Source organism: Puntigrus tetrazona, chromosome 21 (assembly GCF_018831695.1).
Source record: "Puntigrus tetrazona isolate hp1 chromosome 21, ASM1883169v1, whole genome shotgun sequence".
Taxonomy (NCBI): Eukaryota; Metazoa; Chordata; class Actinopteri; order Cypriniformes; family Cyprinidae; genus Puntigrus; species Puntigrus tetrazona.
In genome coordinates, this window is record NC_056719.1 from 16847288 (window position 1) to 16869324 (window position 22037).

Genomic DNA, 22037 nt, shown 5'->3' on the forward strand with positions numbered 1-22037 from the left:
GTCGTGAGGCACGCTATGCTTTTCTGTGACAGGAAAAGTTTATTTATGTTGTCTGTTCTCTACGTTATTGGTGTTATTTTTCTTTGTGTTACCTTACCTTGCAAGTATGAATGCAGTACGTAGGCCTACTTTGTTTGCACTGGAAGCTCAGGTCACCCTGCATTTTATACTCTTTCTGATTATAGGTTAGACACAGGCATTATATATTAAAGAAGCGGGTAAAAAAACAATTAGCCTGGCATAATCGTGCACGTTTGTGTGGGACCGACCTGATTTTGACGTGTTTCTGAATCATCATCTTTGTTGACCCTGGACCCTGTGATTAGCCAATCATATTTGAAGAATTTCAGTATTTGGTGCTTGTACAGCAGCGTCATTCATATATCATTAAAATGGCCATTACTCGTGGGTAAGGTTAGGTTTAGGTGTAGAGATGTGGTCAAGACTAAATTTGCGGATTAAAATGCCAAACTCAGCAAAATCAGCACGTGCGCTGGTTTTAATTTGACGTTTTTTTGTAGTGTTGCCAAGTCTGCCGTTTTTACCGCGGAGTTCGCCTACTTTAACGCTGTTCCCGCGGGTTGTGTTTGATGTCCGTGATATTTGATATTTAGCCCCTGGGTACGAATATACTAGGGGAACCTAAAATAACAACGTGCATTTTACACCTTGGAACGCTATTTTAACGGGGACACCCCTCGAAGCGCGACTGGACTGGTTTTGAATAGCAATTAGGCGGGTTTTGTTGCGAGGATCTGGCAACCCTGCACTTCATTCTGATTGCGGTTTTTGAGCCCCTTTTTATATCATTTTCTATATTTAGTTTATTTCCAGTGCTTGATAGATTACTAACAAATTGTAGTGAGTTACTGATTACAGATTACAAGATGAAAATAGTAGTTAGTATAACTTATAGTTTTAGGTAGCCTAATATATTCTGACTTCTTTTTTTGTCACTTTTCCATTTAATTTTTCTTATTTTAAAAATGACCATTGAATGTGGTTTATCACATATAAGCGGTTTTTTTTTATTAAAATAAATAAATAAAGATATAACTTTTGGTTTCTGCTTTAAACACAAAAACTGAACGCTTTCAAATGAACAGAAGTCTTTATGTGGACCGAGCTTTTATTAAATAAACCACAGACCACAGACCCCTCATATTCTATTCTAATATTTGCGTCTAAAATCTAATAAGACGCATATTAGCATTTTCATAAGTGAGCTCGTTAATCTCTTCTAACCCTAATGATAAGTCATCAAGATGTAATTAATTCTTATAATGAATACGAAAGAACCCGTATGTTTGACCCACTAACACAGTTCTTCAGTACGTGGGTTACGAGTACATGGGCGGGGTCAACTACGCGTGATGTCACACACGTGGGCGTGGCCATCAGCGTGCGCTCAAATACGTGGGCGGAGCCACGCGGGTTCAAAAACAGATCGTGGGGGAACTGTTGACGCTTTGTACCACTTTTCTTTTCTTACATTCCCCAAAGCTGATTCTAATTCGACATTCCGGGCTCAAGCGTAAGTATATAACTTGTTTCACACCCCTCAGTGTTGTATCGAGCCTCTGACGTTTTTAAGCGGTGCATTTTAAGATCCGTCTCGTTGTTGTGTAAAGCAGTGCGCTCTTTTTTTTCTTTTTTTTTTTAGACATGAGGGAATGAGTTTTTTCCTCATTTATGCAGCGGACGCCGATGACAGAAGGCGTGTTTCTTTTTTCAAAGGTAATTTTTTATACCCAAAAGTTTCCACGTCTTTGTTTACTGATGTTAGTTCGACCCGCCCATATCGCCTGAGCGCCTTCAGTCTCACAAGTGATGTTTTCTGCTTCCGGATAGACTTGTCGATATAGTTAAAATGTCGTGCATTTGTTAAATTTTGTAAATGCCAACACGTTTTATTAAAACGCAGAGCGTGATTGTAAAACCTACGCTGCAGGCCTGATGCTGGGACCTTTTTGCATTGCACGCATCCCAAAATCAGGATCTGAATGCACTACTGAAATCTTGGAAGTTCAAACTTCACAAGCATTGATTGATAAACTGCAGCGAGACTACTGTTGGCTGCATGAAAGCTCACTTTGCATTAAAGCATCCGCTAAATCACTAAACTGCAGTTCTTCGTCAGGCATTGCTTCCAGTGGAAAAGGCTGGTTTCCAAAATGAAGCCGCCTGGTGAAGAGGAGAATCGGCGGCTGGGCACACTTTTGCTCAACACCCTGGAGAGAGAGATGCGCCTTTGGAGAGCACCGGTCCTTAAAAACGGTTGCATTCAGGTTAAAAGGCATATTTGTCGTTTGCGGGCTTCTGAGCTGCTTTAACCAGCAAGACCAGAAAACTCAGAAACAAATGTAAGCTCAACGTTTGCCGTGTTTCGTGTGCTTTCAGGGTTCAGACATCCGCCCCCCTCAGTACCATGAGGTGATCGTGTGGTTGCGTGAAATGAGCAGCCTATTCCGGTTTTCCTCCGAGACGTTCGCTCTGGGAGTCTGCGTTCTCAACAGCCTGCTTGCAACAGTCAAAGCAAGCGAAACAATTACAATTTCCCATTGCTACTAGAAAAGATTAATGGCGTAGATCGACTCTAAGTCCTCTCTCTTTGCAGACTCAGTTGAAATATCTCAAATGCATGGCCATCACCTCTCTTATCCTTGCTGCAAAAATCAACGAGGAAGATGAGGCAAGATGCGTTTTTTTTTCTTGTAGCACAATGACGACAGAGACCACTTTTAACCATTCCAGCACGTTTATTGTTCCGTTTTGTCGGTGAACAGGTGATCGCGTCGGTTAAAGACTTGCTGGAGCAAAGCAGATGCACATTCTCAACAGCGGAGATTCTTCGCATGGAGCGAGTCATATTAAACAAGCTGCACTGGGACCTTTACATCGCCACGCCGGTCGACTTCGTTCACATCGTGAGTCGTCAGAAATCGCACAACCCTTTTAATGCGCCCGTTGCAAACGTTAGCAAAAACTGACATTTGGTCCTTGACGTTGTGCATGTGGTAATCTGCTTCTTTAGGGCAATATAAGTTATTAGGCCAAGGCACTGATCTGACTTGTACTTTAGCAGTAAAGCAGATAGATAACCCTGCAAAACATCTCCAATACAAATATACTAGCGCCAAAAAATTGCAGCTACACTATATTGCCAAAAGTGTTAGCGCCTCCTCCTAACGACTACTTCAGTCATTTCCATGAGTACAAATCTTACTGTTAAAGTATGTAATATCATATAATGATATTCTGGGGAACTGTGCTTCTAATTTATAGCAACAGTTTGGACAAGACCCCTTTCTATTTGAATGATAATGCCTCTGTGTACAAGGCACGGTTCAGAACCAACTGATTGAGTCGGTGTGGAAGAACTTGACTGGTCTGGACTTAAAAATGCAGACCTTGAGCCAAAAGGTCACGCAACTGAGATAGAAATACATTTGTTTAGTTATTTTAAATGCATGAATTTAAAATATTTTTGTTGCCGCAGTTGTGGAAGTGCTTTTTCTGTTCTGAAGCAGGGGCGCAAATACTTTTGTCCAAACAGTGTATGTAGTCGTTGGTGTTTGGTGATGAGTTTTGGGCTCATTTAAAGTCACACCAGAGGTTTCTGCAGACCAGTCAAGTTCTTCCACACCGACTCAATCAATCATTTCCTTTTTAGCCTCGCCTTATACACAGATGCATTGTCATATTAGAATAGAAAAGCCGTTCAAACCGTTGCTATAAAATGTAGAAGCACGCAATTCCCTAGAATACCATTATTTGGTTAAACATTAAGATTGGTACTCATGGAAATGACTAAAGTAGTCAAACCTGTTCATCAAAAGGGGATGTTCCAACACTTTTGGCAACATGGCGCATCTTCATACTTTTGTCTTTCCTAGTGGTGTTCAGTTAAAATGTGTAAAAATATGACTGACGTTCTTTGCACAAGTTAGTGTGGCATAGACATGGTCAGGAGGCATTTAGATCAGTCGGATCAGTCAGACCAACAGTTAACAAATGGAGAGCAGTTGCTGTTTTGGCACACCACAGTCATAAAATAGCCATTAAAAATGTGAAACGAGACCCTGTTAAAAATACTTCAGATTTTTTAAATCAACAAAAAAATCCAGACGTTAAAAATCTCATAAATATTTCAGGCAAAAATTTAAATTACGCCAGAATCTACTCACCCCCAAGCCATCCTAGGTGTATATGCCTTTCTACTTTTAGACGAACCCGGTCTGTTGTTTTATTATCCTGGCTCTTCCAAGCATGGCACTGCTGGTGGACAGCGGCAGTTATTCTGAAGCTCTATAAATCGAATATATCTATTGTAAAACTAACCTATATGCCTTTGGGGAATTAGCACATGTCCTGTGAAGATCGATGGGGTTTTGCCGCTATCCACCAAGCTTGGAAAAGCCAGGATACATTAAAAAAAAATATATATTTTAAGAAAGTAATATACACCCAGGATGGCTTCGGGTGAGTAGATGGTGTAATTTTTTATTTTTCCTTTAAGAAAATTAAATTAAAATATGGGAGAAACTCATGAAACATGGGTATTATTTCATCCCAAATCAAAATGCTAAATATTTTTAGATAAAGGGGGAAAAAGCCTGCTTTAGGACCATTAAGACGTTTATGGAAATTTATATATATATATATATATATATATATATATATATATATATATATAATTTACCAAAAAAGCTGCATATTCATTGGCTGTTTTAATTTTAATAATAATAATAATAATAATAATAAAATCCCTTTTATAAGGGTAATCTATTTTAAAAATGTTAATTTTATTTTTTATTTATTTATTTTATTTTTTTTAGACAAGACTGGGTTCAGTGTGAAACTATTTTCATTAGTAATTAGCACATTTTATAATGCAAAAATAGTTCAAATAGATAAATTAAATTTTTAATTAAAATAAATTAATAAATCTTGATGGTCCTAAAAAGGCTTTTTCTTTATGCATTATATATTTTGGGATGTTTCTGTGAGATCTCCCTTTATAGGTCATATTATAGATATCTAGATGTCTGTAACGCGTAGAATAATTAAATAGAATTGCTTGTGAAATGAAAAAATATCTAATAGCGTAGAAAAATAAATTTCCTTAAAACCTCCCAAATAAATATCCACAATTAAGAATCCCTTTAAATATATTACCGTACAAGGTCCACGCGACTCGTCAGTCTCTTGGAGAAGTAAACGCTCACACATACAGCCAGAGATACAGAGGAAAGTCACACTTCCACAGTAAACATTTCACAAAACATCCCACAAGGCAATGTGTTTTACTACCCTGAACTCATGAAACCATCACGTCATTCCTATTCATGTAACATGGCTTATTTGTTTTTCCAAGCAGACGAAGCTAGAAGACGATGTGAAATCAGAATTGGCCCGATTTTCATCTTTAGTTTTTTCATAAGTGCACGTTACTGTATTCATCAATGATTGCGAACGCTGATTAGTTCGACTCGTATTTCTCGAATGGAAAATCAATCGGGGGAATCAATTCCCAAAAAACGAAACGGTTTCGGTGGGTTGTGCATGGCTTTCACGTTAACAAAATGGCCCGCGTTGATGAAAACAGACTGTATCTGTATTGGGAATAAGAGCGAGAGGCTTGTTATTTTTTTAAAAACATAGAGGCTATTGAACACGGCACGTTTTTTTACAGCCCGCTCATGAAGGGCTTACACAGAAACCATTACAGATACAGACCCTCTGTAAGTCGTTAGGTTTTTTGGTGGCCTTGTCTCCGTCGGTCAAGCGGTTTGTTGTTGTTGTTTTCCCTCAGTTCCACGGCCTGCTGATGTCCGGGCATCCTCAGCTGATGCTGGCCGGCTCTCAGAAGAGACCTTGCCTCCAGGCGTCGTTGTGGACCAGGCAGGTGCAGCACTGTATGGCCTGCCACCAGCTCTGGCAGTTCAAGGGCTCCATGTTGGCTTTGGCCATCATCACTTTGGAGCTGGAGAGGCTGACGCCTGATTGGTTCTCAGTTTTTACCGACCTGCTGAGGAAAGCACAGGTAGTCAAGAGCGTATGGCTAATCGTACAGCTTTTGGGAGATTGATGTGCATGGAATATTTTGGAGAAACTGCAAGTGAAAAAGGAAAAAAAAAAAAAACCCTGCATAAATATATAAATACATAAAAAAAAAAAAAAAAAAAATATAATATATATATATATATATATATATATATATATATATATATATATATATATATATATATATATATATATATATATATATATATATTTTTTTTTTTTAATAAATTTAAATAATTTAATTCTAAAAAATCTAGTTATTAATAATAACAAATTTAGCAATACAATTTTCATTTTTTTATGAGATATAATAACATTATGACTATATAAATATTGACATAAATAGTTTTTATATGTATATAAACATTGTTGTAAACAAACTTGTATGCGATTAATTGTTTATTTGGCTAGAAAACAAACTTTTAGTAATCAGAGTTTTCTTATTTACAAAATAAGATTTAATACAAATTATAAGTTTTTTTTTTTTTTTTGTTCAAAATGATGAATTGCATCCAAAATAAGTGTGTGCTGTGTATATTTATTATTATGTATATATATATAAAAAGTGTTTATTTATCTGTAATACAAATACAATGTAAATATTATATATATGTAAATATATATAATATTAAATATAAGTAAATATACTGTGTGTGTGTATATGCATAAATATACACCGTACACACACATACATGACATTTTGGATGCCATTAAATCACGATTAATCGTTTGACAGCACAAAATATTTTAGAATATAATTCTTTAGCTCAACATAATCTTGTTATAAACAAACCCATACGGCCCATGTTTCTCGCACAAAGCTGTTGCGTGGCATTTCACAACTTGAGCGTCTTATACAGCGCTTTTTCCAGTGACCGCATCTTAATGTTTGCGCTCGCCGTAGATGGAGAGCACCGAGTTCATCTGCTGTAAGGAGATGGTGGATGAGTTCCTCACCGGCCTCGAGCTCTCCTTACCCACAAACGCCGTCTACATCTTGGACGCCTCCAGCATGCTGGCGTTCAGAGGACGTGACGCGCGGGAGGAGGAGGACGGAGACGGGGACGCAAAGAGGGAGCAAGACATGGACGACTTCTACGACGGGTTCTGGTGCTTTTATGAGGACGTGTCGGTGAAAACGGCCAGCCACAGACTGCAGGAGACACGGGAACACGTCTCTCCTTGTCCTCCGTTACGGCCCTCTTCTAGTCAGTGAGATGACGCTTGCTTTGTGAAAGCTGGGAGCCGTCGAATGATGCCCAAGGCACTTTGATTTCTTTTATGAAAACTTTATGCAGCACTTTACCCTTAATTGAGATTTCTTTTTACATGTTTTTTTATTTTTGTACCTTTTTTTTGTTTTGTATATGCTTTCTATATTCACAAGTTATTCATACTGTAAGTCAGTGCAATGCTTTAACAGAAATCTTTTTGTTGGCCAATTCATTTCTTAATGGTTATGCTTTATAGTGTTATGCGTTTTATATCCATTTACATTTCATGTCGAATAATGTTGCTGTATTAATGTGAAGAATTTTTTTTTTTCGTCCTATTTTAACCAAAAAAGCCTCGTCCCAGTCCTTTAAGGCAGCTACAGATCCTATTCCTTTTCTAAAATAGAAATGTCATTTTCTAAATGCTATCTTTTTCATTTTATTTGCTAAAAATGGCATGTTTCTGTGTCCTTCCCTTGAAATAAAAGCAGCTTGACAACTCTATTCTTTTGTTTTCGTACTATGTGAGGGAAAACGTGCGATTTATAAAATATTGTATAAATTTACGCCATTATTTATCCACCCTGTTTTTCCGTTCTCTTCATAATGAAAGTAACAGGTTTTTAAATGACACATTCAGTTGAGTTAACTATACTTATCGTTTTTTAAGATTTTTGATAAATGTATTATACATGCTACCATCTAAATTTTTGGTCAGATTTAAAAAGAAAAACATTCAGTAAGGATGTGTTAAATTTATGAAAAGTGGCATTTAAAATATCCCAAATGATTACTATCGCAATTAAACGCTGTTCTTTTGAACCTACTCGAATCTTAATAAAATGCATCTTTCACAAAAAAAAAAAAAAAAAAAAAAAAAATGCGATAATGGGGAGATGTATTCAAAGATAGTTTTTAAATTGTAATATTCCACAATTTTTACTGCATTTTCGATCAAATAAATGCAAATAATAAACGTTTGACTGGCAGTGAAGAAAAAAAAAAAAAAGACTGAATATTGATTGTTCGGCTTTGCCTTATTTTCTTTTCTACTTTCAGTTTTGTAAAAGAAAGTCCCAAATCTCTTTATGTATATCTCAAGCAACACAAAGCACATCCCAACAGCTGAAGGAAATCAGGGGAGCGTTTATTTCCAACATTTATTTCCTTATGCGAATGAAGATCTGTAGAAGTTACTTTAGTTCAGATGGCCTTTAGTGCTACAGAACGGCTTATATGTGATAAACATCGTCACCTGAATACCATACAGCCTAATATTAAAATACAAAAAAATATAATTTGCATATCGGTTGTCATGAACTTTTAAAAACAGCACCAAAAAAAAAAAACTAAGACTGCTTTATTTAGCCATACCCATGCAGGCTTATAATAATAATAATAAAATCATACACGTGTGTGCGTTAGTATATCACTGTGCTGTGCTAATGAGTTTGGCTCAGATCTTAAATACTACTGTACACTGGCAAGGGAAACATGTACTGAATAAGTACGTCACAAAATTTGGCCTGACTGTAAGACAGATGGTTGGTACCAAAACAAAATGTGTATTAAAAGAGAACAAAAAAAAAACACACTTGCACCGAAACAAAACTAAAATAGGATTGATGAGGGGAGGGGCATTAAAAATGACCCCACCCACCTGAAAACAAACAAACAAACAAACAAGAGCCCCCATAATGCATCTCTGTCTTCCCATCAGGGTCTTTGGTCCTTCAACACAATGTCATGAGGAACGAGTCAAAAAAAACCAAAAGCTGATGCTGCAATGTTAATAGAGGAAAGTCCGTGGATGGCCTGCGGTGTGCTCATAAATTAACTGAAAGAAAACAAACACAAAACAAGGAAATAAAATTAAAATGAAACATGCAAATGAACTAATGAGAATGGAAATGTATTAGAAACACAAATATACATGTGATGCATGGAACGAAAGGATGTATAATAGAGCTTTTCCATGTTCAGCGTGTTTTCAGGACATTGGTCACATTTTTTGAGACATGCAGCAATTAATAATATCAAAGCTACCTACATAAATGTAAAGCATTTTAAGCACAATTAGAATGAGGGGTACATAAGTTTAGGGACAATTTCTCACTCTTAACTATGTCTTTTCCCCTCAATACACTCATAATTTGCTGCTTATTAATAGTAAGGTAGTTGTTAATTCAGGTATGGAGTTAATAACTAGTTAATAATGACAACTGAAATCTTTAAAAAGGTTTACCCATACTTTTATTAGTACTGAACATTCCCAGCATGCTGGTAGTTTCAGTTTTGCTTTAGGCTGCATGATGAATGCCGCTAAATAATTAGCTATATATGAGTGCGTTTCAGTAATTGTAATAATAAAATGTTACTTTCTTCAGACAATGCCGTTTTGACCTGCCGTGACCTGAGAGCGTAATTAGTTTTAAGTGACTATATTAAAGAGCTAATCTCCTTGGCTGGATCCATCTCGGGTACAAACCACAAAATGGATGCTCTGTAAATGTTCCCCGCAGGTACCATCGACAACCGCAAGATGGCGCTAGATGAGCTTCACTTGAGCTGCCAGGGATCAGGACTGGCTGCCAGGGGGCCAGTCATATTTGGGGATGTGTCTGTGGACACCAAATATCCCGAAGCCTGGCATGACCTTTACATCCTGGATTTCAGCTACTTATACACACACAGCGGTGCCCAAAATGAACGGAACACTTATGTTCAGCAGCTAAAAATAGTTGTAGCGTGTCCAAACGTTAACTTCGCATGCATTTGTCATAATCCAGTGAGATTTGGATCGGAAGAAACAGAACTAACTGAGGCAGACGGTGTCTCCGAGACGCTTCAAGAAAGCTGCAAAGCTCCTGAGAAACTCTGCTCAAGAGCTCCGAGGACAAAAGATGAACGCAAGCAAATGCTGAATTCATTTAGTTCGTAGAAGCTAATCGATAAGGAGAGTATGTTTATGTAATTGACACACTTAAAACCATTTTTACACTAGTGCTCGAATCATTTTGGCCACCGCTGTGCGAAGAGCTCACGATTTGTTGGATTTGGTTTCACGATAAAAGGACGGAAGGATGACTCACTTTTTCTTGTCTTTGTCCTTCTTGAGGGGCTGTGAGAGCGAGAGGGTCTCTGCGGCCACCTTCCTCCGGTTGAAGGCGTTCATCTCCTCCTCTAGCTCCCGTCTCTTCTCCTCCACCTTCCTCTTCTCCTCCTGGTGCATGCGCTTCAGCTGCTCGAACTTCTCGTGTAACTGAGGAGAGACGCAAGAGTTACGCCAGAAGCTTTGCTTTCCACACTGACTTGCGTTATGCGGCATGTCATTGGTTTTATTTGAAGGTCGACTGAAGCGACTAGAAACACTCAAAAAATGAACGTTTGACAGCTTATGACAGTATAATAGATCCCAGATTAGATTCAATATGAACAAGTAATCAATTTCAGCTTCAGTTGCTATTGATGGAGTAGGGGGCGGGACACTTCAGATTCTAGACAGCATATGATTGGACAGAAACTCTGCTGATGAGCAGGTGATGCCATCAAAATCTTTGATCCGTAAGTGTACGTCGTGAATAATAAATGCACGTTTTGACAACCTTAATACTAACATACTCATACTAAAAGTAAAAAAACCTCTTTTTTGATTCATGGGGACTTTAAGAGGACTGATAAATGGTAATGCGTCAGGACCAACCTCTCTCTCCTTCTCCTTCAGCTCGCCCTCAGTCTCCTTCACTTTGTTCACGAACATCTGCCGCATCTCCTCTTCCTTCCTTTGCAGGTCTCCAAGAAACTCCTTCCTTTTGGCTTCATATGTCTCCTGTAGACTGTGGAGGGGCCATACAGAAAAAATATTAAATCTTAAAAAAGGGCTTTTTTCTAAAAATTATATAATACAATATCAGTAAAATAAAATGTGTGCATTTAACTATATTGGTTATTAAACATGAATGAAGGTCTTGTTTCTTGTTTGAGGCCCCAAAAAAAATGGCGTGCACGAATGATCATGTGACGTGTTTTAGGCTGTGCAGTGTAAATGAGGATTGTTGTCATGCTAAAACACAAAATGCACTAGTGGCCTAAGTCCCCCAAAGACAATCTACTCTCCCGTCTGGTTTGTTGGTCGGATAAAACAGCGTATAAGGCATTATGGTTGGTCAACCAAAACTCTCTGCAACGGTATAAACGCTGGAGCTCTGATAGTGAGAGTGTACCGTTCCTCCGTGGACTGCTTTTTAAAAGTGCATCTCTGCCGTTATCGTGATTTGGAGTGAATAAGCAAGGCGATCCACCTGAAAGGCTGGCTGTCTGGGTCGGTGTCTTTGAAGCCCATCTCCTCTAGTTTACAGCGCCTGTAGAGTTCGTAGTGCCTGGCGTGAGTCTGTTCTCGCAGATCCTCCATGTTCACTCTGATCAGCATCTCCCGCAGCTTCACGAAATCACAGTGACTCTCGTTCTCCACTGCAACACGTAATACACACGACGTAAAACAACCATGCAAGTGTGTGTGTGCAAACCAACACACCCAATGAGCAACAAGATCAGTGGCATTGCTTTATTTAGCATTTTACCATTATTTACCAAAAAAATGCAAATTTAGGCATGCATACATGTATAATATGCAAAAATGCATATTTAACCATATTAATAATTTATTTTAATTACAGCAACGGCATACACACCCCTTATTAAATTAATTACACAGATGAGTTAACTCTTTGATACATTTGGAAAGCAAAACGGTTACCCTTTAATAGTCAACTTTAGACATTTTACTAAATATAAGTAACTACATGTCAACCATATGTCTAATAACTGTTTTATGGTAGAAAAAAATTGGCATACACTTGCAAATTTTCTGATAGTCAGTGTGTAGTATGTTGTGGACCCATCAAAACAAAGTGTTACCAGTAAAACAAAACTGAAATAAATGTATATTAATTAATAGTAAAGAATTGTATTTAGGAAGGTCACATCAAACTGATCAAAAGTCAGTGAAGACATTTGTGTTTCATTTGAAATATGCAATTCAAGGAATCCTGAAACAAAATGCAACCGTTTTGAACACTAATAAAAAATGTCTTATTTTAATAAGTATTAATAATCTGCATGCTTATCAGTATTTAGGTTTGAAGTCTGCTGTACTAAGTACATTGTCTGAGAACTGAAAAACGATAAAAGATGACATTTTCCTTTGCCAGTATTTAAAATTGATGCACAAAGGCACCAGGAGTCAGCTGTTTGTTTTTACATCAACCGCTCTACACTGAGCATCTCTTTCATGCAGCACGAGTCTCTACTTAAGCTGGAGGACAAATTAAACCGAAGAACATGACTAACGACGTGACCTTATCTGCGGCAGAGCTCCCTCTCTCTCACATCTGAGAAAACACGGTAATTAGCTCCCGTCTAGAGTGGCATTTATCGCCGCTTTGATTGATGGGATTGTTTTTACATGAAAGGCGTAGTAAAAATACCCCTCAGCCGGCATCTGCCTGGAGAAGCAGGGTTCAAATGAAAGCCCCGGTGTGGCTGATACACTCCAGCCCCTTGAGCGTGATGTTCTCCAGTGACAGAGTCATGCTCGTCAATCGCAGCAAAAGGATGCTGTTGAGAGTGTGACGTTCCTGCTCCAGCTTACCTTGAACCACTCCCCACGGATACTGCCTGGCCCTCACCGTCTTATTCCCCACCTTCACCTCCTCCACGCTGCCCACCACAGCGAAGGGAAGGTGGGCCTAGAATAAAGACGACACGGTGAAAACATGGTAGTTATGTATGCAAAAAGGTTAAAGTGCTCCTAATGGGGATTTTTGAAAAACGCAGTGAATGACGACACCCTGTGTATAAAGTTATTGTCTCTCGAAAGTAAGAATCATTGAAATAATTCATATTTAAAATGTGTCACAAGCTGTTTTATGTTGAAGTCAAAATAAAACATACTGCCGCTTGTTCTGTGTTTTCGAGTTGGTCTGAATGAAAATGCAAATTCATTCTTTGCCACTAGGTGCTGCTTTTGGGGCGATAAAAGCTCACAAACACTGCTTTAAATGAGACCAACCAACCAATTTAATAAAACAAAAAATTATGTACAAATAAGGTAAAAACCAATGCATTTTATACGTTTATTGGGACTCCCAAAACCAATATATGAACCTTTCATAATCCATAATAGGGGCACTTTAAATAATTAAGCTGTTGGAAACTGGGCTTATCTGAATGTTACTTTAACTTCAGTAAAATAAAGTGTTGTGTTGCTTGTTAAAATGTTCGTTAGAATAATAATAATAAAAAAAAGTGAAAAGAATACAGAGTGGAAATCGAAAATGAACAGCGCATGGTCCTCCTCAGCCATGTATTGATTATAGTCAGAATTTTCATTTTCATTTTAAAAGTGTTTGACAGAAATCTCCATCAATGAAAATGAGAAATATAGAGCTTCTTTAAAAGTGAATTTTACTGCATCGCTAGTAAAATGCATTCGATTTTTTTTTAAACAAATGATTAAAAAATATATATATTTTATTGTCCAGGAAAAAAATATTATGGAAAATAATTTACAAGTATGAGCAAAAGACCTCACTTCTTCAGAAGACTTCATTTTTGCAAATCACCTACATTGGCAATAAACCTTTTTACTAAATTAAAAACAAAAAAGCAAAGAACACAAAGCAGTGAAGTACACTGTCTTGATGTGGTTTGTGTCTGTGGTAAGACTCACGTTCATAGAGGAGTTTATTTCTGTCACGGCTTCGTCGTCTGTGGGAAACTGGTAGATCTGAACACCGTTGCTAACCAGCTCGCTCATGATTTTGATCTTGAACTTGTGCAGTTCACTCTTAGAAATCGTGTCAGCTTTAGCAATAATAGGAATGATGTTCACCTAAAGAGAGAAGAAAAAATACATTTAGCATCTTCTAGCTCCATATCTGGCAAACTTGCAGTTTGAACAAAGCGTGCCGTTAAAAGATTTAATGCCAAATACAACACCAGTAACGAATCAGGCTACATGTGTTTCACGGAGATTCATTAATGAACTGACTGCGAATTAAAAAGAACAACTTTCGCATGAGACTACCGGATGATAAACGTGTTGAAAAATGTCTGTCTTTGCCCCTGAATCATTGGATGTGGGGCTGAGGTTTAGAGAGCTTAATTTAGCATGGCTTTCATACAGCATTACCTCTTTACACAGCCATCTGAGCAGGCACAGAGCAGCCTTAACTCAACTGTGTAAAGAGACGCCTTAAAGGAACACTGCACTTTTTTTAGACTCATTCTCCAACTCCCCCAGAGTTAATAAGTTGAGTTTTATCGTCTTAAATAGGAAAAATATTGAAACTCTTTGTTCATTTGTTCCTTTAAGTAACCCTAGTTTGCATTACAAATACCTTACACTTTACAAACACGCATGCTTTCTATAGAACACTTGATCATGTGACATCTAATGGAAGACAGAGCATTTCCCAGGCTTCATGTGTATTTGTGTTCACGGGGCCCTGGGGCCACATCATTACCAGCCATCTGTCCGTCTCCTAAAAAACAGAAACCTCGAGCTCTACTCTCGTTCATGCTATTACATTCTGATGAAATGAAGAATTGATTGGCTCCGTTTCCACCGGACAGAGAGAAGCCCCGGCCCACTGTCCTACATTTCCACATATTTAAGGATTATCAATACTCCCATCAGTACAGCGTGAATGTTAAATGACAACCTGAATGTTAAATTACTACAATACTGTAGTATGGAGTAGGGTTAAGTAATATTTACAGCTTAATCTCATATTTTATGTGTGCTTTATAAACTGGCAATATGCAAAAATTCGGAATTGTTCAATGTTTTTAAGAAGGTAGTGTATTTAGCGAGTATATGATATAGCTGTGGCTTAGCGGTTTACTCACATGCTATTAGACGATGTCTGCAGTGAAGTCGTAAATCTTCTTTTGGCAACTAAGGGAATGTCTTCAGCACATTGACTAGTGAACCACAGAGACGCGCGCTTACCTTGCTGTCCAACTTCTTCATGGTGACTAAATCCAAAGACTTGAGCGAGTGTCCCGTAGGAGCGATGAAGTACAGGCAGATGTGGATTCTGGTGTCGTGGTAATTGAATAAAGAACGCTTTATTTTCAGCTCTTCTTGCAGGTAGTTTTCAAACTGTGTGTCGATATAGTCCACAATGGGTTTATAGCTGAAGAAAACGGACACATTACAAAGAAAACATAAGCGATGCGCATTCACTTATTAGCATCAATATTTGAGAAAATTATATATATTTGTGATCTCCTCTAGTGAATTGAAGACGAGGGAGGGATGCAGCTGGACCATGTTTACACTGCCTGACCTTGTCCTTTGACTTCTTGGGCAGTTTTCCCTGCATGCGCCGCTTATAAGATTTCAGAGCCTACACGGTCTCATTCTGGATGCATTTTTCCCATAAGACGCAAAGTCTGGAAGCATTCCTAACTTCTTCTCTCTGCCGGTCTGTCCCTCTTTACAGCCAGCATTCAGAGGGTCAGAAGACACATTCTAGCAGCCAATGTTTATTTTTTCCCTCTCCCCAAACTGTTAGTGAAAGCTTTTTTAAGAAATTCGGTCTCACTTCATATTAGGTGGCCTTAACTAATGTGTACTTATATATAAATTAATCATTTGGTACAATGCACTTATTGTCTACATACATGCATGCATGTTTTTACATTGCATTATATGTTTTAAAAACATATGTAATTAATCGGTAACACTTTACAATAAGGTACATTAAACCAAGAATGCAACTAAATTAATATTAAGGTTTATTTCAGCATTTACTAATGCATTATTAAATTCACAAGCTGAGCACTAAGACGAACAAACAATGAATCGCTGTATTTTTTATTAACTAACATTAACAAAAGATTACTAGTTTAATGAATGCATTGGTCTAACTTTACCAAATGATTAATTTGCATTATATATTTTTTTTATTAAATCACATACGCATGTTAACAGCCCTAATTTAAAGCTACACAGAAACCAATTCTTTTCAGAGTGAGGACCTTGTTTCAAAATATATTAAACGTCTTTGTATTATACACGGGTCCATCTAACAGATGCGTTTGTATGTGCATCGTCGGTGGCAAAGCAATGATGCTGGCCTAAGCGGCCGGCGGTTTTTGTACCTTTCTTCTTTGTTGATCTGGTCCCCGAAGCCCACCGTGTCGACAATGGTCAGTTTTAGGTGGACGTTGCTCTCTTGCAAGTCGTACGTTCTGGGCCGCAGGTAAACACCGTTTTGGTAATGGCTGGCCTCCTCGTTTTCAAACATGGTGTTAAAAAGGGTGTTCATTAACGTCGACTTGCCGATGCCCGTCTCACCTAACGTCAAGAGGATGACCGATTAACGTTTCCACTACAAGATCGGGCGTTGAGCCAGTGCGGAGTCTAATGAGCTGATGATAGTTGCTTACCCACACAGAGGATGTTGAAGCAGAAACCCTGAGTCACCGATTTACTGACCAGCTGATCGGGCAGACTGTCAAAGCCAACATGACCGCCAAGGCTGAGGTTCCGCTTTTCTTCATTCTAGGAAGGAATCAGAGATTTTGTCCTTGAAGCTGGCATGGATTGAAATAAGGCATACATGAAGGACAAGGCAACCGAAAGCTTGGAGTACCGGTCAAGCCGATAAATCAGCAACTACTGGGACATTTTAAGCCTGGTACTGACATTGCATTCTACAAAGACTCCATTTTAGCCAGCATACCCACTGCAGGATATGAGGCTTCTCACCAGGATCAAACAAGCTATTCTTTTATTTGACTTAAAGCATGCGATTGCATTTACTATCAATCAGTCTCATTTTTTTGAATAATCAGCTAAATCAGTTAATATTATCACTAGTATAAAAATACTAGAAAATTGTGCGCAGCACCATTTCTGAACATAAAAACGTGCTTTATGCCTCAACTACGATACGCAGCAATTTCATACTTTATAATTGCTTGACAAAACAGCCTTGTTTCTGCTTTAGACAGACTTAATAAAAGTAACAGTAAACAGTGTAACAGAAGTAGCAACAGATACTCGCCTTCCTTAGTTACTGTTGCCATAACCGGCAAACAATGCAGCCCACACACACACACACACACACACACACACACACACACACACACAAAGTCAATCTACTCTTCTGTCTGATTTGTGATTGAAGCAGAACGGACGCAGCTGCTGCTACCGGGCATACGCACATTTACGTATTTTTCAAGCCAGCAATACTACAACCTATGAAAATGTTTTTAAAAAGCACATGGCGTCATGGTTTAATTGCATCGGACTGTTTTTTGCAGTAAAGGACCTGTTATAGTTTAATGAGTGATAAGATGACATGAAGCTGCACTGAAAACAGATCCCGGTCAGGGATTTTGTCCATAGAATGATAATAGCATGTGCTTTAACTGTTTTATTATTTAACACCAAGTATCTAACTTCAGCTCTGAAATTCATGCATACAACGCAGGACATGTTGTGTGTTTTCTGGTACACAAAACAAGTACTTTAAATTAATTCCTTAGCTTTTTTTGGCATACAAAAAAAAAAAAAAAAAAAGTGCTTTCTATTGAACTGAGCTAACAGTCGCTAAATGTTGCTAGATTGCATCATAATGGGAAATTAACTGATATATATACACACACACACTCTGCTGGAAGAGGATCCGAATAATGTCCAAGAAACTGATCTTGTTGCTTGGCTTTTGAAAAATGTCTCAAAAGGGGTGAGGAAGTCACTAAATCTAATGACAAGAAATAAATATATAAATACATTAAAAAAAAAAAAACAGAAAATTGTTAACATTGGCAATGGCCACAATTTAAGTTATTAATATTTTGTAGGTCCTCTTTTGTTTTTTAATATATAAGAATATATCATTTTGCATTTAGCATTTAAAAATTTTTTTTTAAATATTATATTTCAATGTCTTAAATTATTATATTATAGCTACATTAATTGATAGGTGCTGTGCTGCTGTGTCTTTACATACGCAGGCTCACTATTGGCTGTTTAGAGGTCGAGGGCAGCCATTTTGGGTTGACATCATCGTGGTGTTTAGTTCACAACACTTAAGTGTCACCTCAGTCAGCACACTTTACTGTAAAGAAGCTAAAAGCAATTTTGAGCAGTTTCTTACTCTTAGATAACTCCTACTATTCTTAAGAGCATTTGAGATGTTTTATACATACGGCACTGAATGCAACTGATATTGATAGGGTTTAAGATTGGAGAAGTCCAGCATACGTCATCAGAAAGAAGTCAGTTTTCATTGAACAGATTGAAAGATCTTAATAAAACATGCTTGAAAGGATCGATGAAATTCCACGCATTTAACATCCCCTTAAAACCATGCAGCGTGATTTTCAAAGTTAAATTCCTACAGTTTAGCACCAAAAACCCACTAAAAGCTTTCGTCACACTAACGAGTGCCCTAAAATTGTGAAATCAATGCGCTCCTCCCTTGTCTAGCCTAGTCTTCTTCCCCAATGCAGGCGCATATTTGGTGAATGATGTCACTGAGAGGATCGCGGAGCGAGGGAAGCAGCCGCTCCGCTGGAGTAACAAAAGGAATTCTGACCGAAAAACCTGCACCGACCTCGGTGTCATCTCAAAGCTGAGGCGCTAAAGGGGAGGTCCCGCGGTAGGATGTGAAGGGGAAATGGCTGAAAGCGTTTTTCGGAAAACAAGCGGTCTGGAGGGAGGAGGGAACAAAGAAAAAAAAAACTTGGGAAGGCCTGAACAATGCCCATATAGGGGTTCATAGCAAATGCCCCCGCCGTAAGGGAAACATTTCCCCTCGGGGGGCAGCAGATCAAGAGGAAATGGAGCAGCGTTTGGGCCACACAACAATATTTTCTCAGCCCGCCCTCTCAGTGACAGGCCTGTGCTTTCTGACAGAACACTGAGGGCTGTGTGCAAATCAGGGAACATTCCACGCGTCGCTCCGCGAAAGAATCAACCCATACAAAAAAAAACCATCCGTCCGAACATCGCCGACTTGCATTATTCCTTAAGAGATATTCAGAACAGCGTACCGATTGCGATTTTCCATTTTCAGGCTTCACAACCTTACAGATGAAGCCGTGGTCGTCTGTATCTAGACTTGGGTTGAAGCGCTTTCTCGAAAACGAATCGCCATCGTTTGGAGCAGCGGCTAATAATTTAAAACTAGAACTCTGCGGGGAACAGTGACGCCGTCCAATAGTCAATGCACAGCGGAGTTTAGGACAACGCAGATTGTTCAAGGCAGATGGGTGCTCGGAGTGACAGCGGAGGAGAGCCAAATTGGGACGGCTCCAATCTCACCCCCTACGTACACCTGAATGCGTGCGTGCCCGCTTCAAGCAAACCGACGCGACAACCCTCATCGGAAATTTCGCTGGCATCCCATCTGATACGGAAGGAGGAGGGGCCGACGTGGAGAAGAATGCAGATGGTCTAGATTTGGTCACAGTATGGCATCTGCCCTAAACAAAAAAAGCAGACTGGGTTTTATCTGCCTTTTCTTCAAGAAACCACAGCTAACTGTGCATGTAATCTAAAATGTGCGCGCGAGGTTTTATATTTAATATGCATAAATTGCAGTACAAACCCATGCACATCTTTATAGGCAGTTCTGCTCTTGCCAAAAAGGTCCTCTATCATTTGAATCATGGCGTTTATTAATGTCAGTGGTATCCAAGCACGAACAGGATGTTGACTCATCGCAAAACGCATATAGCTTTACAGTAACCACATCGGCCCTGCCCTGAAACTAGAGTATGATATAATAAATGAAATTAACGTTAAACAGGACCGGCTTGTTTCCAAAATTCTTCGCATCTTTCAGTAAAAAGACAGTAAAATCTGGCATTATTAAGAGCTACGCTACCTGTGAAAGTCATCAGAATGTCACGAGGGCGTGCATATGTTGAAAGTATTCGCATTTTTGGGTGAACTGTCCCTTAAAGCTTATGTAATTACAATTAAAATTGACCCTTCACAGCTCAATGCAGTCGATCAATATGGCGCCTAAAACCACACAAACCTCTAATCAAAGGCATTGACCGTTAGAGCACACTTACATTTCATTAACTCGCATGTTGCTAAAACAGCGCTTGCATTCAAACAAGCATTCTATTCAAGTCTAGCAGAGACTTTAGAGGAAACACACCTTGTTTCATTTCCACAGCGTATACATGAACTATCATTTACCCTGCCTAACAGATCTCTCTCTAACAAACACTAGCTAGGACTTTCCCCAGGTGTGCATCCTGAAACAAACGCTGCCGGATCCGTACTCACGACGCATCTTGGTCAATGTCGCTCAAAACACGGTTTATAAATCACTAGAGGCTTCAAGGGTTGCATCAGCCGGGACGGTCCTCCTGGAGAAGCTTGTTGACCAAGGAATTCCTGTTTAAGGACATTAGGAGAGATCAAGGAAGTTAAGAAGCCTGCTGGTGGCACCTGATTACCAGCATCCAAAACAAAGGTCTTTTCAACGCCGTGGCTTATCGGCAGCATCCTGCCCCTGCTTTTATTTAGACAGACTGAAATCTTCCTGCGTTCTCGTAATCTTCTTAACCTTCACACCATCACCCGGATTCTTAGCCATTCCAAAAGGCCCCGCTGTTCAACTGCGGGGACCATCAGATATCAGCAGCCCCCTTATCCTGCCTTTATCTGTGATCTCAGGCTGAAGGGCCACATGCTGGCCCCAAACTTTACAAACTGTGGTTATGTGATGCTGTGTCAGTTGGAATCTGGGTGCAGTCAAACACCAAAGATGTCAACAAAGCGGTAAACGAGTGAAAAGGTTGCCTTCAAAAGCTGAGATGCGATCAGGTCTTGCAGACATTCTTCAACAATAAACCCATATTATTGTAGGTTGTATCGGTCCCTAGCGCAAATAAAGAGATGGTCACAAGTAACATTCAAGACACTAGGAAAAGAGGTGTTTCCTTCACAAATAACGTAGAAATGAATTATATGGTTTAAATAAGCTTATTGGGACAGGTAGTAAACACACACACACACACACACACACACACACACACACACACACACACACACACACACACACAGTAAATAAACAGCGTTAGATGGCACTAGTGCTCAATGTAGACGGTGTCCGTTGGGCTAAGCTAGAGTAGCGCTCGTGCTAGTCCCAATTCATTACGGAAAACCTGCAAGGATTGTGTATATTTGAGTGAAAACGGCTCTGTGGGAATCAGAACTGACTGAAAAGCGTACTTACAGAAAATATGTCTACATCCGTGGCCGCCATGATGAGGAATGTATGTGTTTAGATAAGGCGAAAGGGAGCTGCCTGCCTGCCTGCCTGCCTTCGTCTCTCTCACCGTCCGCTGACACACACGCGAGCGCATACACACACACACACACACTGTGGTTGGGATGGAGAATTTACGAACAGTAGTACGGTGAAGGACGTGCTTATGAATTTTAAATGACGCACCTTGACGTCCTACGCTGATTGGCTGAAAGGCCGATCCGAGTCTTCTCACCACGCCCAGAGCCGTTTGGTTTATAACGGCGAAGCGCGGGTCCTTGAATATTAAGTAGGTGACGTCACTACACACTACGCAGACGACGATATTAATATTCATTAGATCACGTTTCGCCGTACTAGGTTTTGTAAATTCACAAAAAAAGCATAAGCTCAATATGGCTTCTTCCTGGAAACTCCCACCGACTTCAGGAATGTCTTTTCTTAA

At 39.1% G+C, this 22037-nt stretch overlaps 2 protein-coding genes across 5 annotated transcripts; one reads left to right on the forward strand and one right to left on the reverse strand.

The window, feature by feature from the left end:
• The first annotated feature begins 1361 nt into the window (after nucleotides 1–1361).
• Nucleotides 1362–4689, forward strand: ccni2 (cyclin I family, member 2). The gene is made up of 5 exons (XM_043221845.1): nucleotides 1362–1534; nucleotides 2141–2288; nucleotides 2401–2535; nucleotides 2618–2692; nucleotides 2787–4689. The coding sequence occupies exons 1-5, from the start codon at nucleotides 1374–1376 to the stop codon at nucleotides 2988–2990; spliced, it is 723 nt and encodes a 240-aa protein (XP_043077780.1). The 5' UTR covers nucleotides 1362–1373; the 3' UTR covers nucleotides 2991–4689.
• Nucleotides 4690–4779: 90 nt separating this feature from the next.
• sept8a (septin 8a) lies at nucleotides 4780–21719 on the reverse strand. 4 transcript variants are annotated; one of them, XM_043221842.1, is made up of 10 exons: nucleotides 21560–21628; nucleotides 16740–16854; nucleotides 16452–16647; nucleotides 15295–15481; nucleotides 14011–14172; nucleotides 12931–13027; nucleotides 11582–11750; nucleotides 10984–11116; nucleotides 10373–10542; nucleotides 4785–6031 (listed from the first exon to the last, which is right to left on the reverse strand). In XM_043221842.1, the coding sequence occupies exons 1-10, from the start codon at nucleotides 21587–21589 to the stop codon at nucleotides 5866–5868; spliced, it is 1425 nt and encodes a 474-aa protein (XP_043077777.1). In that variant the 5' UTR covers nucleotides 21590–21628; the 3' UTR covers nucleotides 4785–5865. The 4 variants fall into 4 exon arrangements, with proteins under 4 accessions (XP_043077776.1, XP_043077777.1, XP_043077774.1 ...); XM_043221839.1 differs by having other exon boundaries at nucleotides 4786–6028; nucleotides 21560–21719; XM_043221840.1 differs by lacking the exon at nucleotides 4785–6031 and adding an exon at nucleotides 8407–9117 and having other exon boundaries at nucleotides 21560–21719.
• Between the last annotated feature and the right edge of the window lie 318 nt (nucleotides 21720–22037).

Bases quoted from the DNA above. Each gene is read 5' to 3' on its own strand.
- ccni2 (XM_043221845.1), top strand. From the start codon at position 1,374: ATGTCACACACGTGGGCGTGGCCATCAGCGTGCGCTCAAATACGTGGG. The intron at 1,535-2,140 runs GTAAGTATATAA...GTTCTTCGTCAG, and splicing joins TCGACATTCCGGGCTCAAGC to GCATTGCTTCCAGTGGAAAA. The intron at 2,289-2,400 runs GTTAAAAGGCAT...GTGTGCTTTCAG, and splicing joins TTAAAAACGGTTGCATTCAG to GGTTCAGACATCCGCCCCCC.
- sept8a (XM_043221842.1), bottom strand. From the start codon at position 21,589: ATGGCGGCCACGGATGTAGACATATTTTCT. The intron at 16,648-16,739 runs GTAAGCAACTAT...TCTTGACGTTAG, and splicing joins CTTCAACATCCTCTGTGTGG to GTGAGACGGGCATCGGCAAG. The intron at 14,173-15,294 runs GTAAGCGCGCGT...TTCTCTCTTTAG, and splicing joins TGAAGAAGTTGGACAGCAAG to GTGAACATCATTCCTATTAT.